This window comes from Hypanus sabinus, chromosome 30 (assembly GCF_030144855.1).
Source record: "Hypanus sabinus isolate sHypSab1 chromosome 30, sHypSab1.hap1, whole genome shotgun sequence".
NCBI lineage: Eukaryota > Metazoa > Chordata > Chondrichthyes > Myliobatiformes > Dasyatidae > Hypanus > Hypanus sabinus.
The window spans coordinates 25299319-25319894 of record NC_082735.1 but is presented as its reverse complement, the minus strand read 5'-3'; the positions used below and the strand labels follow the sequence as shown (position 1 = coordinate 25319894).

Below are 20576 nucleotides of genomic sequence, written 5' to 3'. Positions count from 1 at the left end.
CCAACCTTATTAACACCCATCTCAATTTTTCTCCAATTAGATATCTGGAGTCAGTCACAAAACCATTATCATTATTCTGTTCCCTTTCTATTCCCTGGCAACTGGCTACACAACTCACACAAGTAACTGAATATTGTCATACTTAACCTGGAGGTGGGCTTTGAACTACATACCTGCAGTGTTCATTTCCATTGCTGTATCATTGTCTTGCTTACCTTCATTTAGCTTACCTGAAGCCATAAACAACCTCTATATCTTGTTAACTTAAAACTGAAAATTCCAACATATTCTTGGTGAATTCTCAACATCTTCCATATACTTGTAGCATTTGAAATCAACTGAACTTGTTCTAAACACAAGTAGCCCTTTACAGGCATCATCTGAGGCGAGCAGCTAAACAGTGCCTCAACTTTTAAATTTACCTGCTTGATTTCAAAATTTTCCAATGTCTCAGCACTTCCCCTCTTTCTATATTTCCCAGCAATGTAAATACATTTTGTTGGAAGCTTCTTCCTCCAAGTAGCACAAAGGAGAATGTTCCGCTCATTAAGTCTATGGCAGTTCACAGAGTAATTCCATTCCCTGTTAATTTTTCCTGAATCATATCCTCACCGTTAATTGACCCTCCTCTAGATTCTACCACTCACCTACACGCTTGAAACAATTTACAGCCATGATTTAACCTACCAACCTGCAGGTCTTTGGGTTGTGGGAGGAAACAGGGAGAAATTCTCTGAGATGTGTTCTGCAGCTCTGGCCTCATTTTCGTTCCTGAATTGTGCTATCAACGACGATTAAGGCCATGAACGCCAACATTCCCTCCTTTAAACTATCTTTCTTTCCTTCTACTAGTTCTTTGACTAGGGTTTCACTCATTTGCCCTAAAGTAGCTCACTGCCAATTCTGTTTGATAACTATTCTGTGAAGGGTATCAGGATTTTTAGCTAGGTCGTAGTCACTACAGTATATAGATGAGGGTTGTTATCGTCGTTCATATGGAGTTTTTTAAAAAAAGGTTTTGGACGTCCTAAAGCTCTTTACAACCAATGGAGTACTTTGAATGTGCGGTTACTGTTGTAAGCAATTATTCTTATTTTCAATAAAATATACTTTTAAAGACAACCTTTTAAATAACATTAAAATAATCAATGTGATACTTTAAACTGTGATTCTAGAAATCTATCACCAAAAGTTGCTTCTCGACGCCTAAACCTTACCACTTCTCCATGTAGCTATTTCCTTTAACTATCCGTCCAACCTGCCTGGCAATAGTTGTGAAACTGGTTTTAATTTACACAAATGCTGGTGGCTCGCAACAGGGCAGGCAGCATTACAACTGAATGGTGATAGCATCACGTGTTATAGCTATAAAACGATTTTGACTATTTGTCTTTTGTGTTTCTTACATTTTTAAGAAAGCTGGTCCCTCCCAGCAACACAATGGGTATTGCTCGAACTCTCGGGATAATTGACAGCTTGTTCAGCCTCTGCAGATTCTTCCGGCTTTCTATACACCAATCAGCACATTCCCAGGAGTCCGGAAAATAGATGAAAACTTTACAAGCGAGGTTTGGGAATATTACGGAGAAACTGCAAAACGAACGGACGTGGGCTTCGGATTGACATAACCACCACGTCTGCAAACATACTAAATCTAGCGAGCTGACAGACGTAGTACGAAGAAGAGTTGATCCAGGTAAATAAATTTTTCTTCGTGCCCCGGAGCTATTTATAGTGAGAGTCCAGCGAGGATATTTTGACTCGTGATATCCTTGTGTTCGATTGAAACATATGCTTTCTAAACTGTAGATTGGGAGTCAACAGTGTTGCTCTTACAATTAGTCCGGCAGTTTTCCGCAAATTCTCATCAATGTGAGGCTGTTCTTTGATGTTGATGGCAGGAAACTGGCAGTTAATGTGTCCACCCGGGAAGTGCCCTTGAAGGGAGGGATATTCCGTTGTCGTATCAGACTAAACAGGGTTGCTTTCTTCTTTCAGAGGCGCCTGGGGTAGATTGGAATACACAGTCGCTTGTTTACAAATTAAGAGTTGCAGTTCTCTACCTAAAATATAAGTGATTATATTTCATTCAAAAAACCAATTTAAGGGAAGCATTGAACGTGGAACAGGTCGTGAAATATTTACACCATCGGAAAGTTGGGATTATCAGAAAAAGAGTTGACATTAAAAAAAAATTTCTCTCTGGTCAATGTCGCCCCCTCTCTTAGATCCCTTTGAGAGCTGCTGATCACTCCATCGCCTTTATTCAGTTTAGTTTGATAGCTAGCGGGAGAGTGAACCAGAAATGGAACTATTTAACATAAGGTTTCCAGGAACTCCATAAGGTAGCTGAAGGCAGCATCTCTAATGGAGAATATGGGAGATACACAGAGAACCTGGGTCAGAGGGACACGGAGAAGATAAGCCGGCTCAGACACCTCTGGCATCTATTCAAAAGAAACAGAGTTGACGTTTCCAACGGAGACCCTTCGTTGAAGCCCTTCATTATGAGGGGTCTCTTTATTCCTTTCCATATATGGTGTCTGACCTGCTGAGTTCATCCAGCATTTTGTGTGTGACTGGATTTCCAGCACTGTAGATCCTCCCCAGTTATGGATAACAAGCAATTATTTTGAGTAGTGTGTTGTGGAAGAAGGAGGAATTTAATTATAGGTAAGCAGAACATTATGAAACAGGATGCATATGGCAAAATTTGTGACCAGTTCAAGTTTATAGAGGATAGGGACTCTACAGAGCTATTAATATTCAGTAAAGGAAGACATCCCTTCCAGTTCTACTTCAGGGACGTATCATTGGGGGTAGAAATAAAAATGGCTCTGGGTGAATAGGCAAGAAGACTCATTTTGGTTTTTAGCTACGCATTCTATCAGCTTTAAGTCTCAAATACTGGAGGAAAATTGAAAATGGTCTGGCTCTGTGTGAAGGTGATCTGTGGTAAAAGTATCAAGAGTCAGAGAGATACAGCACAGCAAAATGTCTTTTAGCCCATCTAGTCCCTGCAAACATCAACCAGCCCATCACACCAATCCTACATTAATTCCATTTTTAAAATTCTCCTTACGCTCTCATCACCCACACACATACAGGCCAGGAACAGTTTACAGTGCCCAGTTAACCCACTGGCATGCACATTTTTGGGGGATGTGGGAAGAAACCAGAACACCCAGAGGAATCCCCTGCCCCAGGCAAACGTACAGACTCCATGCAGAGCGTAGCTAACGCCAGGATTAAATCAGGTCTTTGGCACCGTGAAGCAGTGGCCCTACCGGCTGCATCACCAAGAATGAGAAGGTTGGTGATTTGGTCTTCTTGATGCATGTAGAAAGAGGTAACTCGTTAAAGGACAAGGTTATATGTAAATGGTTAATGAGTTAAAAGAAGAGGGCAAAGTAAGGAATCGTCAGTAGACAGATCAGAACTCTTAAAGACTGCAGAACTGTAAATGTGACGATTCAAGTTAAAATTTATATTTGTCTTGCATTTGTAATTTAGGAAAATCATCCTAAAATGCTGGTGCAAATTCACCCCATTTATTGTTGAGCGTTTAAAAAAAGAGGCACACTTGAAAACAGCAGCAAAGTGAAATACATAATGGGACACAGTATGTGATCTGTGTGTAGTTGTTGATTTACCTCAACAAAGGCACTTTCATGTGATTAGCGGGAAATAATACCCAATTCATTTTCCACAAATAGCCTCTGACATTTCCTATTGTGTCCCATGGAACACAGCTTGATTTTTCCAGCTAATGGTTTTTGGCATTGATGTTAGGTGAATATTAGACAGCTTGTAATCAATGATACTTTGCTATATTTCAACCACACAAACAACCCTGACACTTGAAGTCCCAACCGTGCGTTGTTCAGATGATCACACAGGGTAAATAGTATTGTTTTTACTTTTATACTGTACATAAGTAATATATTCCAACAGTTTTTATTTATGTGGCTTTTTGGATGCCTGTCCAGTGCCAAAATCTGAAGTCAATGATCAATCTTACTCTGCCTGTTATGCCACAGGAACTTAGGGCAGCAATGAAGGTCCTCCACCTCAGCCAATGATCTAACCTTCGAGAATGCCACTTGTGTGGTACTGACACAGGATGAGTTGCTGGGGTAGCCATTACAGCTCTAATGAAAACACAGTTTGATTTATTAGTAGGAACTGTTGAAAAGAGTAATTATGCAGATAAGTGGAGATTCATCAATAATGATGGAAACTTGTATCAAGTTTTTACTTAGGATACAATCTCTCACAACTGTCTTATAACAGTGCTCATAATCCCAAACTAGGGAGGTGTATTGTTGTTTCAATTCAAATGTTGATATCAGCATCCCAAATGGATTTTAAATTGTGTGGAACAGTGGATGGCTTTGTACTCTAAGTGTGTGCTCATTACATTTAGAAGTCCAAGCAAGTTTCACCTGGCTGCATTTTGAAAGACAAGGAAACTGTCTGTAAAAGAGTTTGAATTGCATTGAAACTACAGTAAGAATTTTAATTTTCCACAGTTGTGAAATAACTGTTATTAGATTGGCCAATCACGATCCAGTTTTCCCTTTCGTGGAAGTCTAAATTGCTGTTTTTGTCTGTTCAATGCTTCCATACAAAAATGAACAATTCCCTCGCTTGATTTAACTAAAATGACAATGATTTAACACATTCTCCCTCTTCAAGTCCTGAAATAAAACTCAATTGTAAAAAATTCACATACCTAAATAATATCACAGCTTATCAAACATTATGCACATTGTTGATTTGAGGATTGTAAAGACTTGCATGTATAATTTTAAACGTTATGCGAAAATAAAACAGGTTATATTATATATCCACTTTCACCTTTGATACTTCCCAAACAGTCCAAATATTTTAAAGTGATAACCAAAAAGACTGCAAAAACAGAAAATGCTTGGGGGGGGGGCCATGGTAGCATGGCGGTTAGTGTAACACTATTACAGCTTGGGACGTCAGAGTTTGGAGTTCAAGTCTGGTGTTCTCTGTTAGAAAGTTTGTATGTTCTCCCCGTGACCACGTGGGTTTCCTCTGGGTGCTCCTGTCTCCTCACAAAGTCCAAAGACATACCGGTTAGTAGGTTATTGTAAAATGTCCCGTGATTAGGCTAGGGTTAAATAGGTGGGTTGCTGGGTGGTGTGGCTCATTGGGCCGGAAGGGCCTGTTCCATGCTGTGTCTCTAAATAAGTAAACTTTAATGTACAAACTATCTATCACACTTGGAAAATAATTGGTTTTAAAAACGAGACTACTAAATTATAAATGAGTAAAAACATAAATATATATATTTTAACTTAATTAAAGGGAGGCTTTTTACTTCGGTGGATATTTAAGTATCCAGTAGGGTAAACTCAATGACAACATGTGTATTGAATAAGGTTAATGGGAAGTATGAGGCTCTTCAAATTCAGTGATTTCAAGCCATAGGCTGTATCTCCATGGCACCTAATGTCTGTCCACTTGATGCACGCAGAAGCATATATGGCAGAAGGTGCCATCCAGCACCAAAGGGCTTGTTGCTGACGTCACGATCTTGTATTTGTTATATTTGGTTGTGAAGCCAGTTGCTGAGTGCCTTAAGATCATGTAAATTCATGCCTGTTCCGTTGACCGCATACGAGCAGCAGAGATGGTGGAGAAGGGAGGGCTCACTATCAGCAGCTTTTGGACTTCCTTTTTATGTGTTTGCAGAAATCTGTCAGTGTGAGTTTCTTGACGTAACAACAATGAAAGGGAATTTGAGGGGATGAGCTTTGGGAGAAAATCTGTAACAGGATGATTGGAAAGTAAGGAGTCGTAAATAAAATTAAATAAAAGCATTTGGGCGTCATGGTAACATCGAGGCTCCTACTCTGTCCTGTATCTCTAAATAAATAAATGTTCCATTCTTGCTCTCTCAGAAGGAAAGTAAGAAGGTTTCTTTGCATAAAGCTTTTTTGGCTTTTGCTGCTAGTCCAGCTACTGTCAGTCTGTGGCTTCCCTGTTCAGCCTGGGTTCAAGTTGCAGAGGATCTTCATGATATGATCTGAAACTTAAGAGAAGGACCACTAACTTTACACCTATCTAGAAGAGGAAGTTACAGTAGAAAGCAGTGGGATCATTGCAGGATTCCCCTTTGTCTGAAAATCAGTGTGATTTCTGCTGGGTAGTTGGGTTAGCATTAACCCTATTGAAAGTGAAATAATATAAATATTAATATTACCAAATCCAGAAATGCACCCTATCTTCAATTGTTGAGCTTGCTCCATAGTGGCCTAAGTCAATCCTGAGCCCTCTATACCATTTATCCTTACATTATCTTTATCAATATTAGGGTAGATACATTCCATCTCTGCTACAGGCCCAAATACTTTTTGCAGGTGCATAATTTGCCTACAAACATGCAATTTCTGAACCTGTTCACTAATGGCTTCACTCAATTTCTGAAATAAGGCCATAAGATAAAATAGCAGAATTAGGCCACTTGGCCCGTCGAATCTGCACCGCTATTTCATCATGGCTGATCCATTTTCCCTCTCAGCCACAACCTCCAGCCTTCTCTCCGTATCCCTCCATGCCCTGACTAATCAAGAATCTATCAACCTCTGCCTTAAGTACACTCAATGACTTGGCCTCCACAGCCTCCTGTGGCAATGAATTCCACAGCTTCACCACTCTCTGGCTAAAGAAATGTGGAATACGAATTGAAGGGAAGATCGAGAATGTTTTCTATTCACTGTGTCAGAATCAGAATCAGGTTTAACATCACCGGCATATGTCATGAAATTTGTTAACTTTGTGGCAGTGGTACAATGCAATACATAATAGAGAAAAAAATTGTGAATTGCAGTAAGTATATATGCATTAAACAGTAAAATGAAATAAGTAGTGCAAATATTATACATTAAAAAAAAGTGGTGAGGTGGTGTTCGTGGGTTCAGTGTCCATTCAGGAATCAGATGGCAGAGAGGAAGAAGCTGTTCCTAAATCATTGAGTGTGTGCCTTCAGGCTTCTGTACCTCTTTGCTGATTGTAGCAATGAAAGGAGGCCATCACATATCCTGGGTGATGGGGTCCTTAATGATGGATGCTGCCTTTTTGTGGCTTCATTCCCTAAAGTAGCTCTGGGCTTTACAGAGGCTAGCGCCCATGATGGAGCTGACAAAGTTTACAACTCACTGCAGCTTGTGCAGTAGCTTCACCCTTCCCCACTCCAAAAACCAGACAGTGATGTAGTCAGTTAGAATGCTCTCCACGGTACATCTGTAGAAGTTTGCGAGTGTTTTGGTGACAAATATCCTTATTAACTTAGATATGGCCCTTGTGGCTAAAGGGATCGGGGGTATGGAGAGAAAGCAGGTACAGGGTTCTGAGTTGGATGATCAGCCATGATCATACTGAATGGTGGTGCAGGCTCAAAGGGCCGAATGGCCTATTCCTGCACCTATTTTCTATGTTTCTATGTTTCTATCCTCAAGCTGCCAGAAATACGGAAGTGACACAGGAAGGTTGCTATGCTTGTATAGATTCACGTCATTAAAACACTCATCCAGACAGAGTACCCTTTGCATTGTGTGGGAAATACATGACTCTCATTGACAATTTTGAAAATATCTTAGCTGACTGGATCTTATCCAGAATTATTGACTCAACACTTGCCTCCCCTGCTAGATGACTAATAAGAATCTAAAGAAATGTATGCAGTTAGTAAAATGAAATGGCTGGCCAGTGGTGTAGTGGCATCAGCACTGGACTTCGAGACAAGTAGTCCTGAGTTCGGATCCAGCTGGCTCTTTGCACGCTTTCTGTCTGTGTTGGGTTGAGTGTCGAGCTAGCAACTCATAAAAAAAACAGTCAAGTGCTATGGGTGTGGTTAAACATAATGCCACCCGTTATGCCACACGGCTCAAAAAGGAACAGCACAAAATAAAATGGGGCATTTGTACAGTTCTTCCTTATCATAGTTAGCATCTGGATTGTCCACTATCTAGGATGCTTTTACAACAGCAATGTATTGTGCAAGGGTTAAGGATGAGTATTGTTTGAAGATTTGAAAGCAAGAGAGATTGTACCAGAGGGGACAGCACTGTTAACAATATCAGTTAACACAGGATCTAGAATGGAAGACAGGTGGTCAGTGATTTAGTGGGATCGGATTTTTGCTGGAGTAGGAAGTGTGACATAGTTAAGACAAGCGCCAGTCCTGATGAAGGGTCTTGGCCCAAAACATTTGACTGCTTCCATAGATGCTGCCTGATCTGCTGAGCTCCTCCAGCACATTGTGTGTATTGTTCTAGATCTCCAGTATCTGCAGTATAAATAGTTTGCATTTACTTCAGGTGCTGTATATAGGTAAGGCACATTCAGTGAGTGGATGAAGGGAGAGTAAAGAGAAATGAGAAGAGATATCTCAGATGATATGAGCTTTTTAATCCCATAGACCCTTACTGTTAACTGGGGGATCTGAGGACCCCAGGTTGGGAACCCCTGCAGGAGGATGCACATTGATGATCATGGCAACAGGAATATTAGAGGGAGTTTGACTTAATGGGACAGGGGAAAGAGGGAAATAACATAGGCAGCTGATCTGAAGCAATCGTTCACAGTAACAAAGAAAGTCCATGAAACTAGTGGACCTGTGCTGTCTATCTGGTTCAACCAAGGTTGTAAAAGCTAAGAATAATTTCTGTAGCCCTGCTCTGGAGCTTTTCCAAGATCGTTAGGACCCAGATAAGGCAAAACGAATAACAGTGGCTCTGTACAATGTGCAAAACACTGAAAGCTATTGTTGACTCACTTGGTGTAATCATCCTTGGAAACAACTTTCTGTTCAGTGTCTGATGCCTCAAATTGTTTGTTCTGATATTATGACAGAGATCACAGTTGAGATTAAACTGTGCTGGTATTGCTTAACATAGGTATAATCGATTCTTGCTTCAAAATTATATTTTTACTTTCAGTAATGACAGAATTAAAGTAAAGGGGTAAATTGTAAGACCATAAGATATAAGAGCAGAATTAGGCTATTTGGCCCATCGAGTCTGCTCTACCATTTCATCATGGCTGATCCATTTTTCCTCTCAGCCCCAATCTCCAGCCTTCTCCCCATATCCCTTCATGCCCTGACCAGTCAAGAATCTGTCAACCTCTGCCTTAAATATACATACAGACTTGGCCTCTACAGATGCCTGTGGCAATGAATTCCACAGATTCTCCACTCTGCCTAAAGAAATTCCTCTTCATCTCTGTTCTTAAAAGGATACTCCTCTATTCTAAGTCTGTACCCTCTGGTTCTAGACCTTCCTACCATAAGAAACATCCTCTGCACATGCACTCTATCAAGGCCATTCAACATTCAATCGGTTTCAATGAGATCACCCCTCATTCATCCGAATTCCGGTGAATACAGGCACAGAGCCAGCAAGCGCTCTTCATACAACAAGCCATTCAAACATGGAATCATTTTTGTGAGCCTCCTTTGAACCCTCCCTAGTTTCAGCACATCTTTTCTAAGATAAGAGACCCAAAACTGCTCACAATACTCCAAGTAAGGCCTCACCAATGAATTAAACCTGTAAATTAACCTTTAGGGAATCCTGCACAGGCACTCCCAAGAACCATTGCGCCTCAGCTTTTGTATTTTCTCTCCATTTAGAAAATAGTTAACCCTTTCATTTCTTCTACCAATGTACATGACCATACACTTCCCAACACAGTATTCCATCTGCCACTTCTTTGCCCATTCTCGTAATCTGACTGTCCTTCTGTAGCCTCTCGATTTGCTCAAAACTACCTGCCCCTCCACCTGCCTTTGTATTGTCTGCAGACTTTACAACAAAGCCATCAATTCTGTCATCCAAATCATTGACATATAATGAAAAAATAACCGGTCTGAATACAAACCCCTGTGGAACACCAATAGTCACCAGCAGCCAACCAGAAAAGGCTTCCTTTATTCCCACTCTTTACCTCCTGCCAGTCAGCCACTGCTTTATCCATGCTAGAATCTTCCCTGGAATACCATGGGCTCGTAGCTTGTTAAGCAGCCTCGTGTGGCACCTTGTTAAAGGACTTCTGAAAATCCAAGTACACAAATACAAACACGCACAGCATGTTTCGTTTAAACTATTTTCTTTTCTCTATGTAATTTGTGAAGGTGGCTTGGACTGTAATTTATTCACCCAGGAACAAGAGCGCCTTTATTTAATGGAAATTTGATTCTCATCTCTATGGCAATTGTTTAGTGTCTCAGAAACCTAGTGCCAAACGCTTTTTTCTCTCTAATACAAATTAATTGTCACTAATTACCGTGGTGATTATTAAAACACTTAATTAGTAGTGCCATTAAGTATTTTCCCAGGGAATCTCAGCAGTGCAAGATCCGACTGAGATCTGGTAAATTACAAGTCACAGGGAAACAGGAAATAAGAAAGAACAACAAAACAGTTATGAGTAGTGTGTAAGGTCTGTAGGTCTTCAACACACACACACACACACACACACACATTCCAACTAGTGTTGTAAAGTTGCAAAATAATGTCCTAAAATTTATATTCTATACATACATTATCCCATGACGGTTAAACATGCCACATACCTTCTTCAGCACCCATCTACCTGTGTTACCACTTTCAGGAAACTATGGGCTTGAACCACAAGTCCTTAGCACCCTGTAATTTATTACTTGTGTCCTACCACTATTTAACTTCCCAAAATACATCATCTCACACTGTTTCTATCTTCAAATGCTCCACCCAACTTTCCATCTGATCTCTGTCCTGCTGTGGTCTTTGACGACCTTCCTTAGTATCCACAAGGCCACTAACTTACTTGTCATCTGCAGCCTTACATAGCTCCTACATCCACACTCAAGCTGTTAACACACATCACAAACAACACAGGACCATAGGGGGCATCATAACAACATAGCAGGTATCATAACAACATTTAAGGATATCTAAAGCCCTTGAATTACCAAGGTGTAGAAGGCGATGAATGGGATTAGTGTTAATGGTCAGCATGGGAATGATGGGTGAAAGGCCAGTGATTCTAAAGTGTGATTTGGACCTGATTGGATTTGCACAAGCTTCCTGTAACTAGCAAAGTGGCCACTGTGTGTATGTTCACGGTCTTCTGCTGCTATAGCCCAGCCACTTCAAGATCTGACACGTTGTGTGTTCAGAGATGTTTTTCTGCACACCACTGTTGTTGTTGTCATCTGAGTTCCTTTCGCCTTCCCGTCAGCTTGAACCAGTCTGGCCATTCTCCTCTGAGCTCTCTCTTTAACAAGTTGATTTTTTTTCTACAGAACTGCTGCTCGCTGGATTTTTTTTTTGTTTTTCGCACCATTCTCTGTAAACTCTAGAGACTTCTGTGTTTGAAAATTGCAAGAGATCGGTAGTTGCTGAGATACTCAAATCACCCTGTCTGGCACCAACAATCAATCCATAGTCAAAGCCACTTAGTAATTTCTTCCCCATTTTGACATTTGTTTGAACAACAACCAATCCTCTTGACCATGCCTGCATGCCTTTATGCAATGAGTTGCTGCCAAATGATTGGCAGATTAGATATTTACTCTAACAAGCAGATGTACAGGAATACCTATTGAAGTACCTACTAGAGTGTATGGTGGAGGATATAGCCAAGCAAGGCGGCTTCAGTCCAGGGAAAGGTGCCATCGTCCCCGAGCCACGTTTCAGTTCACCAGGATATCGATGCAATCATTCAGTCCAAGGTCAGGGATGGCGACAGCTTCATTCACCAGACATTGGATACCGGATAACACAAAAAGGGGAAGGAGGTTCTGGAAGATTCTTGGTGGGCTAGAGGGCAGCTTGAACAAAGCAGGACGGTGATTGATAATGAGTCAGAATGGCAGCTAAACTATGTATGCTAATGGATGTTGAGGGATTATTGCAGTGGTCCAGTACCACTCCTTTCCTCTTTCCTTCTTGCCCACTTCACCCTGTGTGCTGAACATCCTCAGTCATTCCATTTCCTCCCCATGTGGCTTGCAGTGGGTGGTAGAAGAATACAGTATCTAAAGTTCAGAAGTTCAAAGTTAATTTATTATCAAAGTACATATATTATGTTGGTGCATGACCAAGTGGTTAAGACGTTCGTCTAGTGGTCTGAAGGTCGCTAGTTCAAGCCTTGACTGAGGCTGCGTGTGTGTCCTTAAGCAGGGCACGTAACCACACATTGCTCTGTGACGACACCGGTGCCAAGCTGTATCAGCCCTTGCCCTTCCCTTGGACAACATCGGTGACATGGAGAGGGGAGACTTGCAGCTTGGGCAACTGCTGGTTTTGCATTTTAAAAAAAAACCTTGCCCTGGCTTTTGCCCTGGAAACTTTCCAAGGCGCAAATCCGTGGTCCACTGAGACTAATGGAGGCCTGCGTATATATGTTACCATATTCGACCCTGAGTATCAGTTTCTTGCGGGCATACTCAATAAATTCACAATAGAATAATAACCATCATAGAATCAATGAAAGACCACACCAAATTAGGCGTTCAACCAGCACGCAAAAGACAATAAACTGTGCAAATATAAAAACAAAAAAAGTAATAATAAAGAAATAAACAATAAATATATGAGATGAAGAGTCTTTGAACGTGAACCCATAGTTTGTGGGAACATTTCAGTGATGAGGTGAGTGAAGTTATCCCTGTTGGTTCAAGTGCCTGATGGTTGAGGGGTAATAACTCTTCCTGAACCTGGTGGGTGTGAGTCCTGAGGCTCCTGTACCTTCTTCCTGTTTGGCAGCAGCGAGAAGAGAGCATGTCCTGGGTGGTGGGGGCCCCTGATGATGGATGCTGCTTTCCTGCGACGACGCCCCTTGTCAGTGTGCTTAATGGTGGGGAGGGCTTTACCCGTGATCGATTGGGCCGTATCCACTACTATCCAGGGCCTTCAACTGTGAATTCACAAAACCATAATAGTAGTTTAGACAAAAGAAGCAAGGGTTTGCTATACATCTGAGGAAGATTTCCTTAGATTAACATGTGTTTTCCAGATTAACTCTTTGGCATTTTAATTAGAACCTAGACTGAATGAAAAATTAAGATCCTAAAAATGCATACACAAGAGTCTGTGGTGTAATTCATACAAATAGCTTAAGCTCAAATTAAATGTTTTTGTCTGAAGGACTTTTTCCTTTTTCATTAAGCCAGTAACCGTACACTCAGATAATCAGGTACCCAGGGTTCAGAATGAGTCACCTCTGGACTTCTCATTAATCTTCCCAATGCTCCACATTATTACATTGTTGTGTATCATTTCCTGTCTAAATATACACTGGCGTGTAAACAAACATTTAATTTGGGAATAGGCCAACCAATCAGCAGTCATCTTCCTGTCTTTTGTTTGTGTATTTTTCCAGTAGAATAACAGATCTGATGTGCTTTTGCAATTTACAAGTATATTTTGAAGGCTTCCTGTATTTTATTCTAAGTCTGGCCTGACAAAGGGTCCCAAAAGAAGTGGATAAAATCTCTGGGATGAGAGAAGTGAAATGCTTGTAAGGATCCACACTGCATGCAAAACGGGATTCTGGGGAGAGGCGATTTTTAAAAAATCAGAATAGGTTCCTACATGAGAGAAAAAAAGTATTTTAAGTATCAAGAATGTTCATAACTCTACTCCTAGTGATCACCGTTTAACCTTGTTGACTTCCTCCCATTCTGTTATCTGACTAACACCAGCCAATTTCCAAAAGGTCACCATTTCCCTCCCCCAGCCCCTACCATAATGATTGTACCTTTTAAAAACAAGATCAATTATAATTTTATTTTAGGTAATTATAAGGACAGATTGACAGGACAAATGAAAGGTTCTTGAATAATGACCATTTTATGTCCGCTCCTTGTACATATCTCAGTATTTGGGTACATCATAGGTTCTGTGCAGGCATTTGGAACAATGGACTCTTTCCCAGATCTCCCCTTCTTTCCTGAAATCTCCCCCTTTTTCTTCAGAATCATCTGAGGGAATACTTTGTGTGAGTATTTCATACAATTTCCTTTCTCCATCTTGGTTTTCCATTAAAATCCTTGAGTTTTTCCTTTCTGCTTTCCACCAGTCTCCTTACTAAGGCACCCCTTTAACCTGCTTCATCCTCAATACTGAGCATCCTTAGTCACTTCTACCTTCGCCTCAAATCTTCTCCTTTCGCCCTTCTGCTTTAGCTGTACTGTCCTCCCTACCAACCTTTACTTCTAAGAAACTCCTCAGTCTTGTTATTTCTCATCGCTTCTCCTCCACAGGATCTGAGGCAACTTCTAACCACTTCAATGCATCTATTTTTAGCATCAACTTGCTACTGAGTTTTCCTATGTTCTATCATTTGAAAGCCTGACTGGAACAGTTTCCCCACATACCCAACAGAGACCAAGACAAGACCTCTTCAATAATATAAAATATCAAAGAAACAAGGTATTTCATGGGAGCATAATCAGGGTGGCGTGGTGAAGATGCATCTCTACCAAAGGAGATGTTAGATGCTACTTCCTTCCACAGGCTCACAGGTCACCCTTGCACCCTACTTAGCCCCCCCGACACCGATAAGGGTCATGTGAAGCCATTGGGAACATGTGATGGATGATCGTATGAATAGCTGATGCACATCACAAGTCCTGGTTATGCGACCATTTACACCAGTCGGACAGCCTCTGAAGAGTGTTGATAATGGCTGGGGTCACCCGTCTTGTAAAGACACTGCCCAGAAGAAGGCAATGGCAAACCACTTCTATAGATAAATTTGCCAAGAACAATCATGGCCATGGCCTTACGGCATGGCACACGATGGTGATAATCAGATGGGAACTGAGACAACTAAAGAAGGAACTATTAGGAGGTGTAATTAAAAGGTAGGTTCAAGAAAATATAACACAGAGGCAGAGCTACAAAATGGTGTTCAGACAGGAATCAGAAGCTTGATGTCACAAGTGCTGATTCACTAGAGAGACCATGGAAATCAGATGATAACAAGAGTCCTGAGTTGGACTAGTTCTGTATGTTCAAAGACTTGAAGAGGGTGAAGGCCAGAAACAGGGGCTGAGAATTTTAAAGCTGGGCTATGATCAAATGTGACGCGAGGAAGGAAGTTGATGGGAGTTAGGATGTTACTTTTGGATGAGTTGAAATCTATGAAGGATCAAAGGTAAAAGGCATAGTTTAGGAGTAATAGGATAATGAATCTGTGGGTAAAAGAGACTCGGATAAGAATTGTAGGAGATAGATTCAGATGGGATGAAGATAGGCAAAGTAACTGTGGTTAACATAAATGTTTTTATGGTGAGGCAGAGTCATAGTCATTGAGTTACATTAGCCTGACTCGTCTGTGCTGACCAAGCTGGTCCTATTTGTCAGCATTTGGCTCATATCCCTCTTGTCAAGAGCTTTGTTATCCCTGCCTTTTAAACATCGTAATAATACCACTTCTTTAGGCAGCTTGCCCTGTACACTGGCCACCCTCCATGTGACAAACTTGCTACTTGTGTCCCTTTTAAATCTCTCCACTCTCACCTGGAACCTATGCCTAGTTTGGATGTCCTGCTCTCAGGAAAAGACTATTTACAAACCCCATTTCCAGAACAGTTGGGATATTTTCCAAAGCACAATAAAAACAAAAATCTGTGATGTTAATTCACGTGAACCCTTATTTAACTGACAAAAGTACAAAGAAAAGATTTTCAATAGTTTTACTGACCAACTTAATTGTATTTTGTAAATATACACAAATTTAGAATTTGATGGCTGCAACACACTCAACAAAAGTTGGGATACAGTTAACATAAGATTGAAAAGTGCACAGAATATTCAAGTAACACCAGTTTGGAAGATTTCACGTTAAGCAGGCTAATTGGTAGCAGATGAGGTATCATGACTGGGTATAAAAGTAGCGTCCATCAAAGGCTCAGTCTTTGCAAGCAAGGATGGGTCATGGCTCACCCCTTTGTGCCAAAATTCATGGGAGAATTGTTAGTCAGTTCAAAAGGAACATTTCCCAATGCAAGATTGCAGAGAATTTAGGTCTTTCAACATCTACAGTACATAATATTGTGAAAAGATTCAGAGAATTCAGAGACATCTCAGTGCGTAAAGGGCAAGGTTGGAAACCACTGTTGAATGTGCATGATCTTCGAGCCCTCAGGCGGCACTGCCTAAGAAACCATCATGCTACTGTGACAATTATAGCCACCTGGGCTTGGGAGTACTTTGGAAAACCATTGTCACTGTGGTGAACTATGTGCCTGTCTGGACACGCCCCCTGCTGACTGCTCCTGTGGCTCCTCCCACAGGCCCCTGTATAAAGGAGATTTGAGGCCTGACGCTCGGCCTCAGTCTCCAGGACATTGTATGATAGACACTCACTCCTGGTTCCTTCTTCCAGTCAATAAAAGCCAATATCTCGCCTTACGTCTCAGTGTGAGTTATTGATGGTGCATCAGTCACTTAACACAGTCCGTCGCTGCATCCAGAAATGCAACTTGAAACTGTACTACAGGAGGAAGCCATACATCAACTCCATGCAGAAACGCTGGTGAGTTCCCTGGGCCTGAGCTCATCTCAGATGGACCAAAAGACTGTGGAACTGTGTGTTGTGGTCAGATGAGTCCACATTTCAGCTAGTTTTCGGAAAAAACGGGCGTCAAGTTCTCCGTGCCAAAGATGAAAACGACCATCCTGATTGTTATCAGCAAAAGGTGCAAAAGCCAGCATCTGTGATGGTATGGGGGTGCATCAGTGCCCACGGCATGGGTGAGTTGCATGTATGTGAAGCTACCATTGACTCTGAGGCATATTTTAGGATTTTAGAGAGACATATGTTGCCATCAAGGCGACGTCTCTTCCCGGGATGTCCATGCTTATTTCAGCAGGACAATGCCAGACCACATTCTGCACGGGCTACAACAGCGTGGCTTTGTAGACACAGAGTGCTTGTGCTTGATTGGCCTGCTGCCAGTCCAGATCTATCTCTTATTGAAAATGTATGGCGCATCATGAAGAGGAGAATCAGACAACGGAGACCATGGACTGTTGAGCAGCTGAAGTCTTATATCAAGCAAGAATGGACAAAATTTCCGATTGCAAATCTACTACAATTAGTATCCTCAGTTCCAATACAATGAAAAAGTGTTATTAAAAGGAAAGGTGATGTAACACAATGGTAAACATGCCTCTGCCCCAACTTTTGTTGAGTGTGTTGCAGCCATCAAATTCTAAATTTGTGTATATTTACAAAATACAATTAAATTGGTCAGTATAACTATTGAAAATCTTTTCTTTGTACTTTTGTCAGTTAAATAAAGGTTCACGTGAATTAACATATCACAGATTTTTGGTTTTATTGCATTTTGGAAAATATCCCAACTTTTCTGGAAATGGGGTTTATCCAGGCCTGTCATAATTTTATAAGCCTCTATTAGGTCACCCCTCAGCATCCAGTGCCCCAGGGGAAAAGAAGTTCCTAGCCTATCCAATCTCTTATAACTGAAGCCCTCCAGCTATTGGCTAGGCACAGGAGTTTGGGGTGTTATCTTTTACAACGTTTGAATGAATGGAAATATTATACACATGTGAGCATATAAATTAAGGGCAGGAGAAGTTCACTCGCTCCTTTCTGCTTCTGGTTGTCCCAAAGACTAATAGGATAAACTTCTTGATAAACCTGGGAACTTGGCTCCCCTTGTAAAATCAGAAGTAGCAAGTCTGAGAGTTAACCTTGATTCAGATTTGTATTTTAAATCCCACATAAAGAAAGTGAGCAGAGTAGCATTTTTATAGATAAGAGAAGGTGTTTCTGTGTCTGTCAGGTAATGATGCTGAGAAACTAACATGCTTTTATATTGAATAGACTAGATTACTGCAATGCACTTCTTACTGGCCCTTCAAAGCAATCAATCGACAAACTTCAACTCACTCAGAAGGCCACTGCTGGACTTTTAACCAAAACCAGGATGAGGGAACATATCACTCTCATCCTAGCTATTCTGTATTGGCTTCCTGGATCTTTTAGAATTGATTTTGGTAGGTCAAATATGATGGCAGAATATAGAATTAATGGTAAGACTCTTGGCAGTGTGGAGGGTCAGAGGGATCTTGGGGTCCGAGTCCATAGGATGCTTAAAGCTGCTACGCATGTTGACTCTGTGGGTAAGAAGGCATATGGTGCATTGTCCTTCATCAGTCGTGGGATTGAGTTTAAGAGCCGGGAAGTAATGTTGCAGCTTTATAGGACCCTGGTCAGATGCCATTTGGAGTACTGTGCTCATTTCTGGTCGTCTCACCTCTGGAAGGAAGTAGAAACCATAGAAAGGGTGCAGAGGAGATTTAAAGGACGTTGACTGGATTGGGGAGCATGCCTTATGAGAATTGGCCTTTTCTCCTTGGAGTGACGGAGGATGAGAGGTGACCTGATAGAGGTGTACAAGATAATGAGAGGCATTGATCGTGTGAATAGTCAGAGCCCTTTCCCCAAGGCTGAAATGGCTAGCACAAGAGGACATAATTTTAAGATGCTTGGAAGCAGGTACAGAGGAGATGTCAGGGGTAAGTCTTTTTATGCAGAGAGTGGTGAGTGCGTGGAATGGGCTGCCGGCGGCAGTGGTGGAGGTGGAAATGATAGGGTCTTTTAAGAGATTCCTGGATGGGTACATGGAGCTTAAAAAAATAGAGGGCTATGGGTAAAGCCTAGTCAGTTCTAAGGTAGGGATATGTTCGGCACAGCTTTGTGGGCTGAAGGGCCTGTATTGTGCTGTATGTTTTCTATGTTTCTATTTTAAAGCTCTTAATTGTCTGGGACTGATGTACATCATGGTATCACTTTCGTTTTATAATCCTGCATGATGGGACCTGGGTGGTGGCAGGGGGGTTCAGAAGTCTCACAGCCTGGGGGAAAGCCTGTTTCCATTCTAACAATCCTTGTCCTAATGCTACGGCTTTGTGTATTTAATATTTCAATCATATTTGTGATTTATGTACTGTATATAAGTTAATTAAATGAACATTCTTGCTCATTTAAATAATTTGTTATGGGTTATATGTGAAAGTACGTGAATGGTATATGTCATCACACCGCCATGTGATGCATGCGCACCTCCTTAAAATAAACACAAAGTTGGACCCACATTTCAGACTCCCGTGTCTCCCTTTGAATTAGTTTAACGTTTTGAAGTTACAAAGCACAGCGTACGGTACCTCCTGCCTCATGGAAGAGGGTCAAAGAGATTGTTGGACAGATGGGAGGGGTCATTGACAATGCTAATTCCAAATGCTCGGACAAGATGGATGGATACTTCTAGTTGGAAAGAAAAAGAAAGGTTCCTGAAATTGCGTGGTAAAGTTCCTTAAGTGAAAATTTTCAGATTTGCTAACTGCTCAAGAGTGTTTGTGCTTTAGTATTTTTAGGTTTAGTGGTACATTGAGGCACTGCACTACATTAAGTAGTGCCTCAGCTTTCTGTTTCTACCATCAACTGAGCATAGTATGCCTGATCTTGGGAATGTGGTTTGAAACTGTTGGCGATTGGTGTCATTTGTAATTGTCTGCTGTGACTTTCTTTTTAAGCAGGTAACATTGAATTAGGATTTATTCGGGTGGTCACGATGGAGATGAAGCCCATGCGTGCTGAAAGTGCAAACCCTGAAGAGGCAAACGAGGAGTCATCTCGGTGTTGCACATGGTGTCAAAATGTTCACACGTATGTGTCTAATTGGATGCTTCCTGAAGGCGCCAGGAGTCGCTACTTGGAAAGAGCAAATTGCCTCCCTCCACCACTCTTCATAATCTGCATAACGTTGGCTGAGGTAGCGTATGTAATAATGATGTTTATTGTCTTGCGCTCATAAATGTAATGGAGCAGAACAGATCGTTGTTTCTTGATTGCAAGTGATCTTATTTTCTAAGGGTTGATACCTCAGCCCCATGTTGGGCATGGCTAGATGGACCAACCTTTTTCAGACCATACCAGTGTTCATATATTCTGAGATGAAGTTTCATGGTTGGGAGCTCATAAGTAATTAGGAGTATTAATAGAAGCAAAAGGCATAAACAGAACTCTCTATCAGATGTCAGTGCCCCAGTCTCAGTATTTACCTGATCAATGATGTTTGGAGATGTGCATTTGTACTTTGGAACAGAAGCTGAAAACCCTGCTCTGAATTACCTCCTCTGTAGTGGGCATTGAATTTTTTGAATGATTTTTTTTCACTAATAAGGGAGACTGATGATAAAATGAGTTATAAAGTTAGATTGACAGAGTCACAGAAAAAATGGGATTGATATAGAATTAATGTAAGTCGGTGATTCATGGTCAGCAAACTTGGTGGGCTTGACACTATTTTACATTGTATGTTCTTCCTATATTGAAGAACTATGATGCCTATTGCGTTATGACAATGAAGCTTCCCATCTTCCTGGAATCTTTTATACTTGCGTTGGAACCTTTTCATGGGGACACGAGGAAGCTCTTGTATTAACCTTGCAATAAGATCCTTTTGTACCCAATTCAATGATTAAGGCATTTGAACTTTTTTTAAATGACTGTGGTGATCA

General features: G+C 41.2%; 1 protein-coding gene across 2 annotated transcripts in view; it reads left to right on the top strand.

Annotated features, from left to right (window-relative positions):
- The first annotated feature begins 1342 nt into the window (after positions 1-1342).
- Positions 1343-20576, top strand: part of rhbdl2 (rhomboid, veinlet-like 2 (Drosophila)) — a 57878-nt gene continuing 38644 nt past the window's right edge. The window contains exons 1-2 of one of the 2 annotated variants that reach the window (XM_059954434.1): positions 1343-1696; positions 19593-19828. In XM_059954434.1, coding sequence (XP_059810417.1) covers positions 19628-19828 — 201 coding nt within the window. In that variant the 5' untranslated portion in view covers positions 1343-1696; positions 19593-19627. Of the gene's footprint in view, positions 1697-19589; positions 19829-20576 lie in introns of both variants that reach the window. The other variant, XM_059954433.1, reaches the window with a different exon arrangement.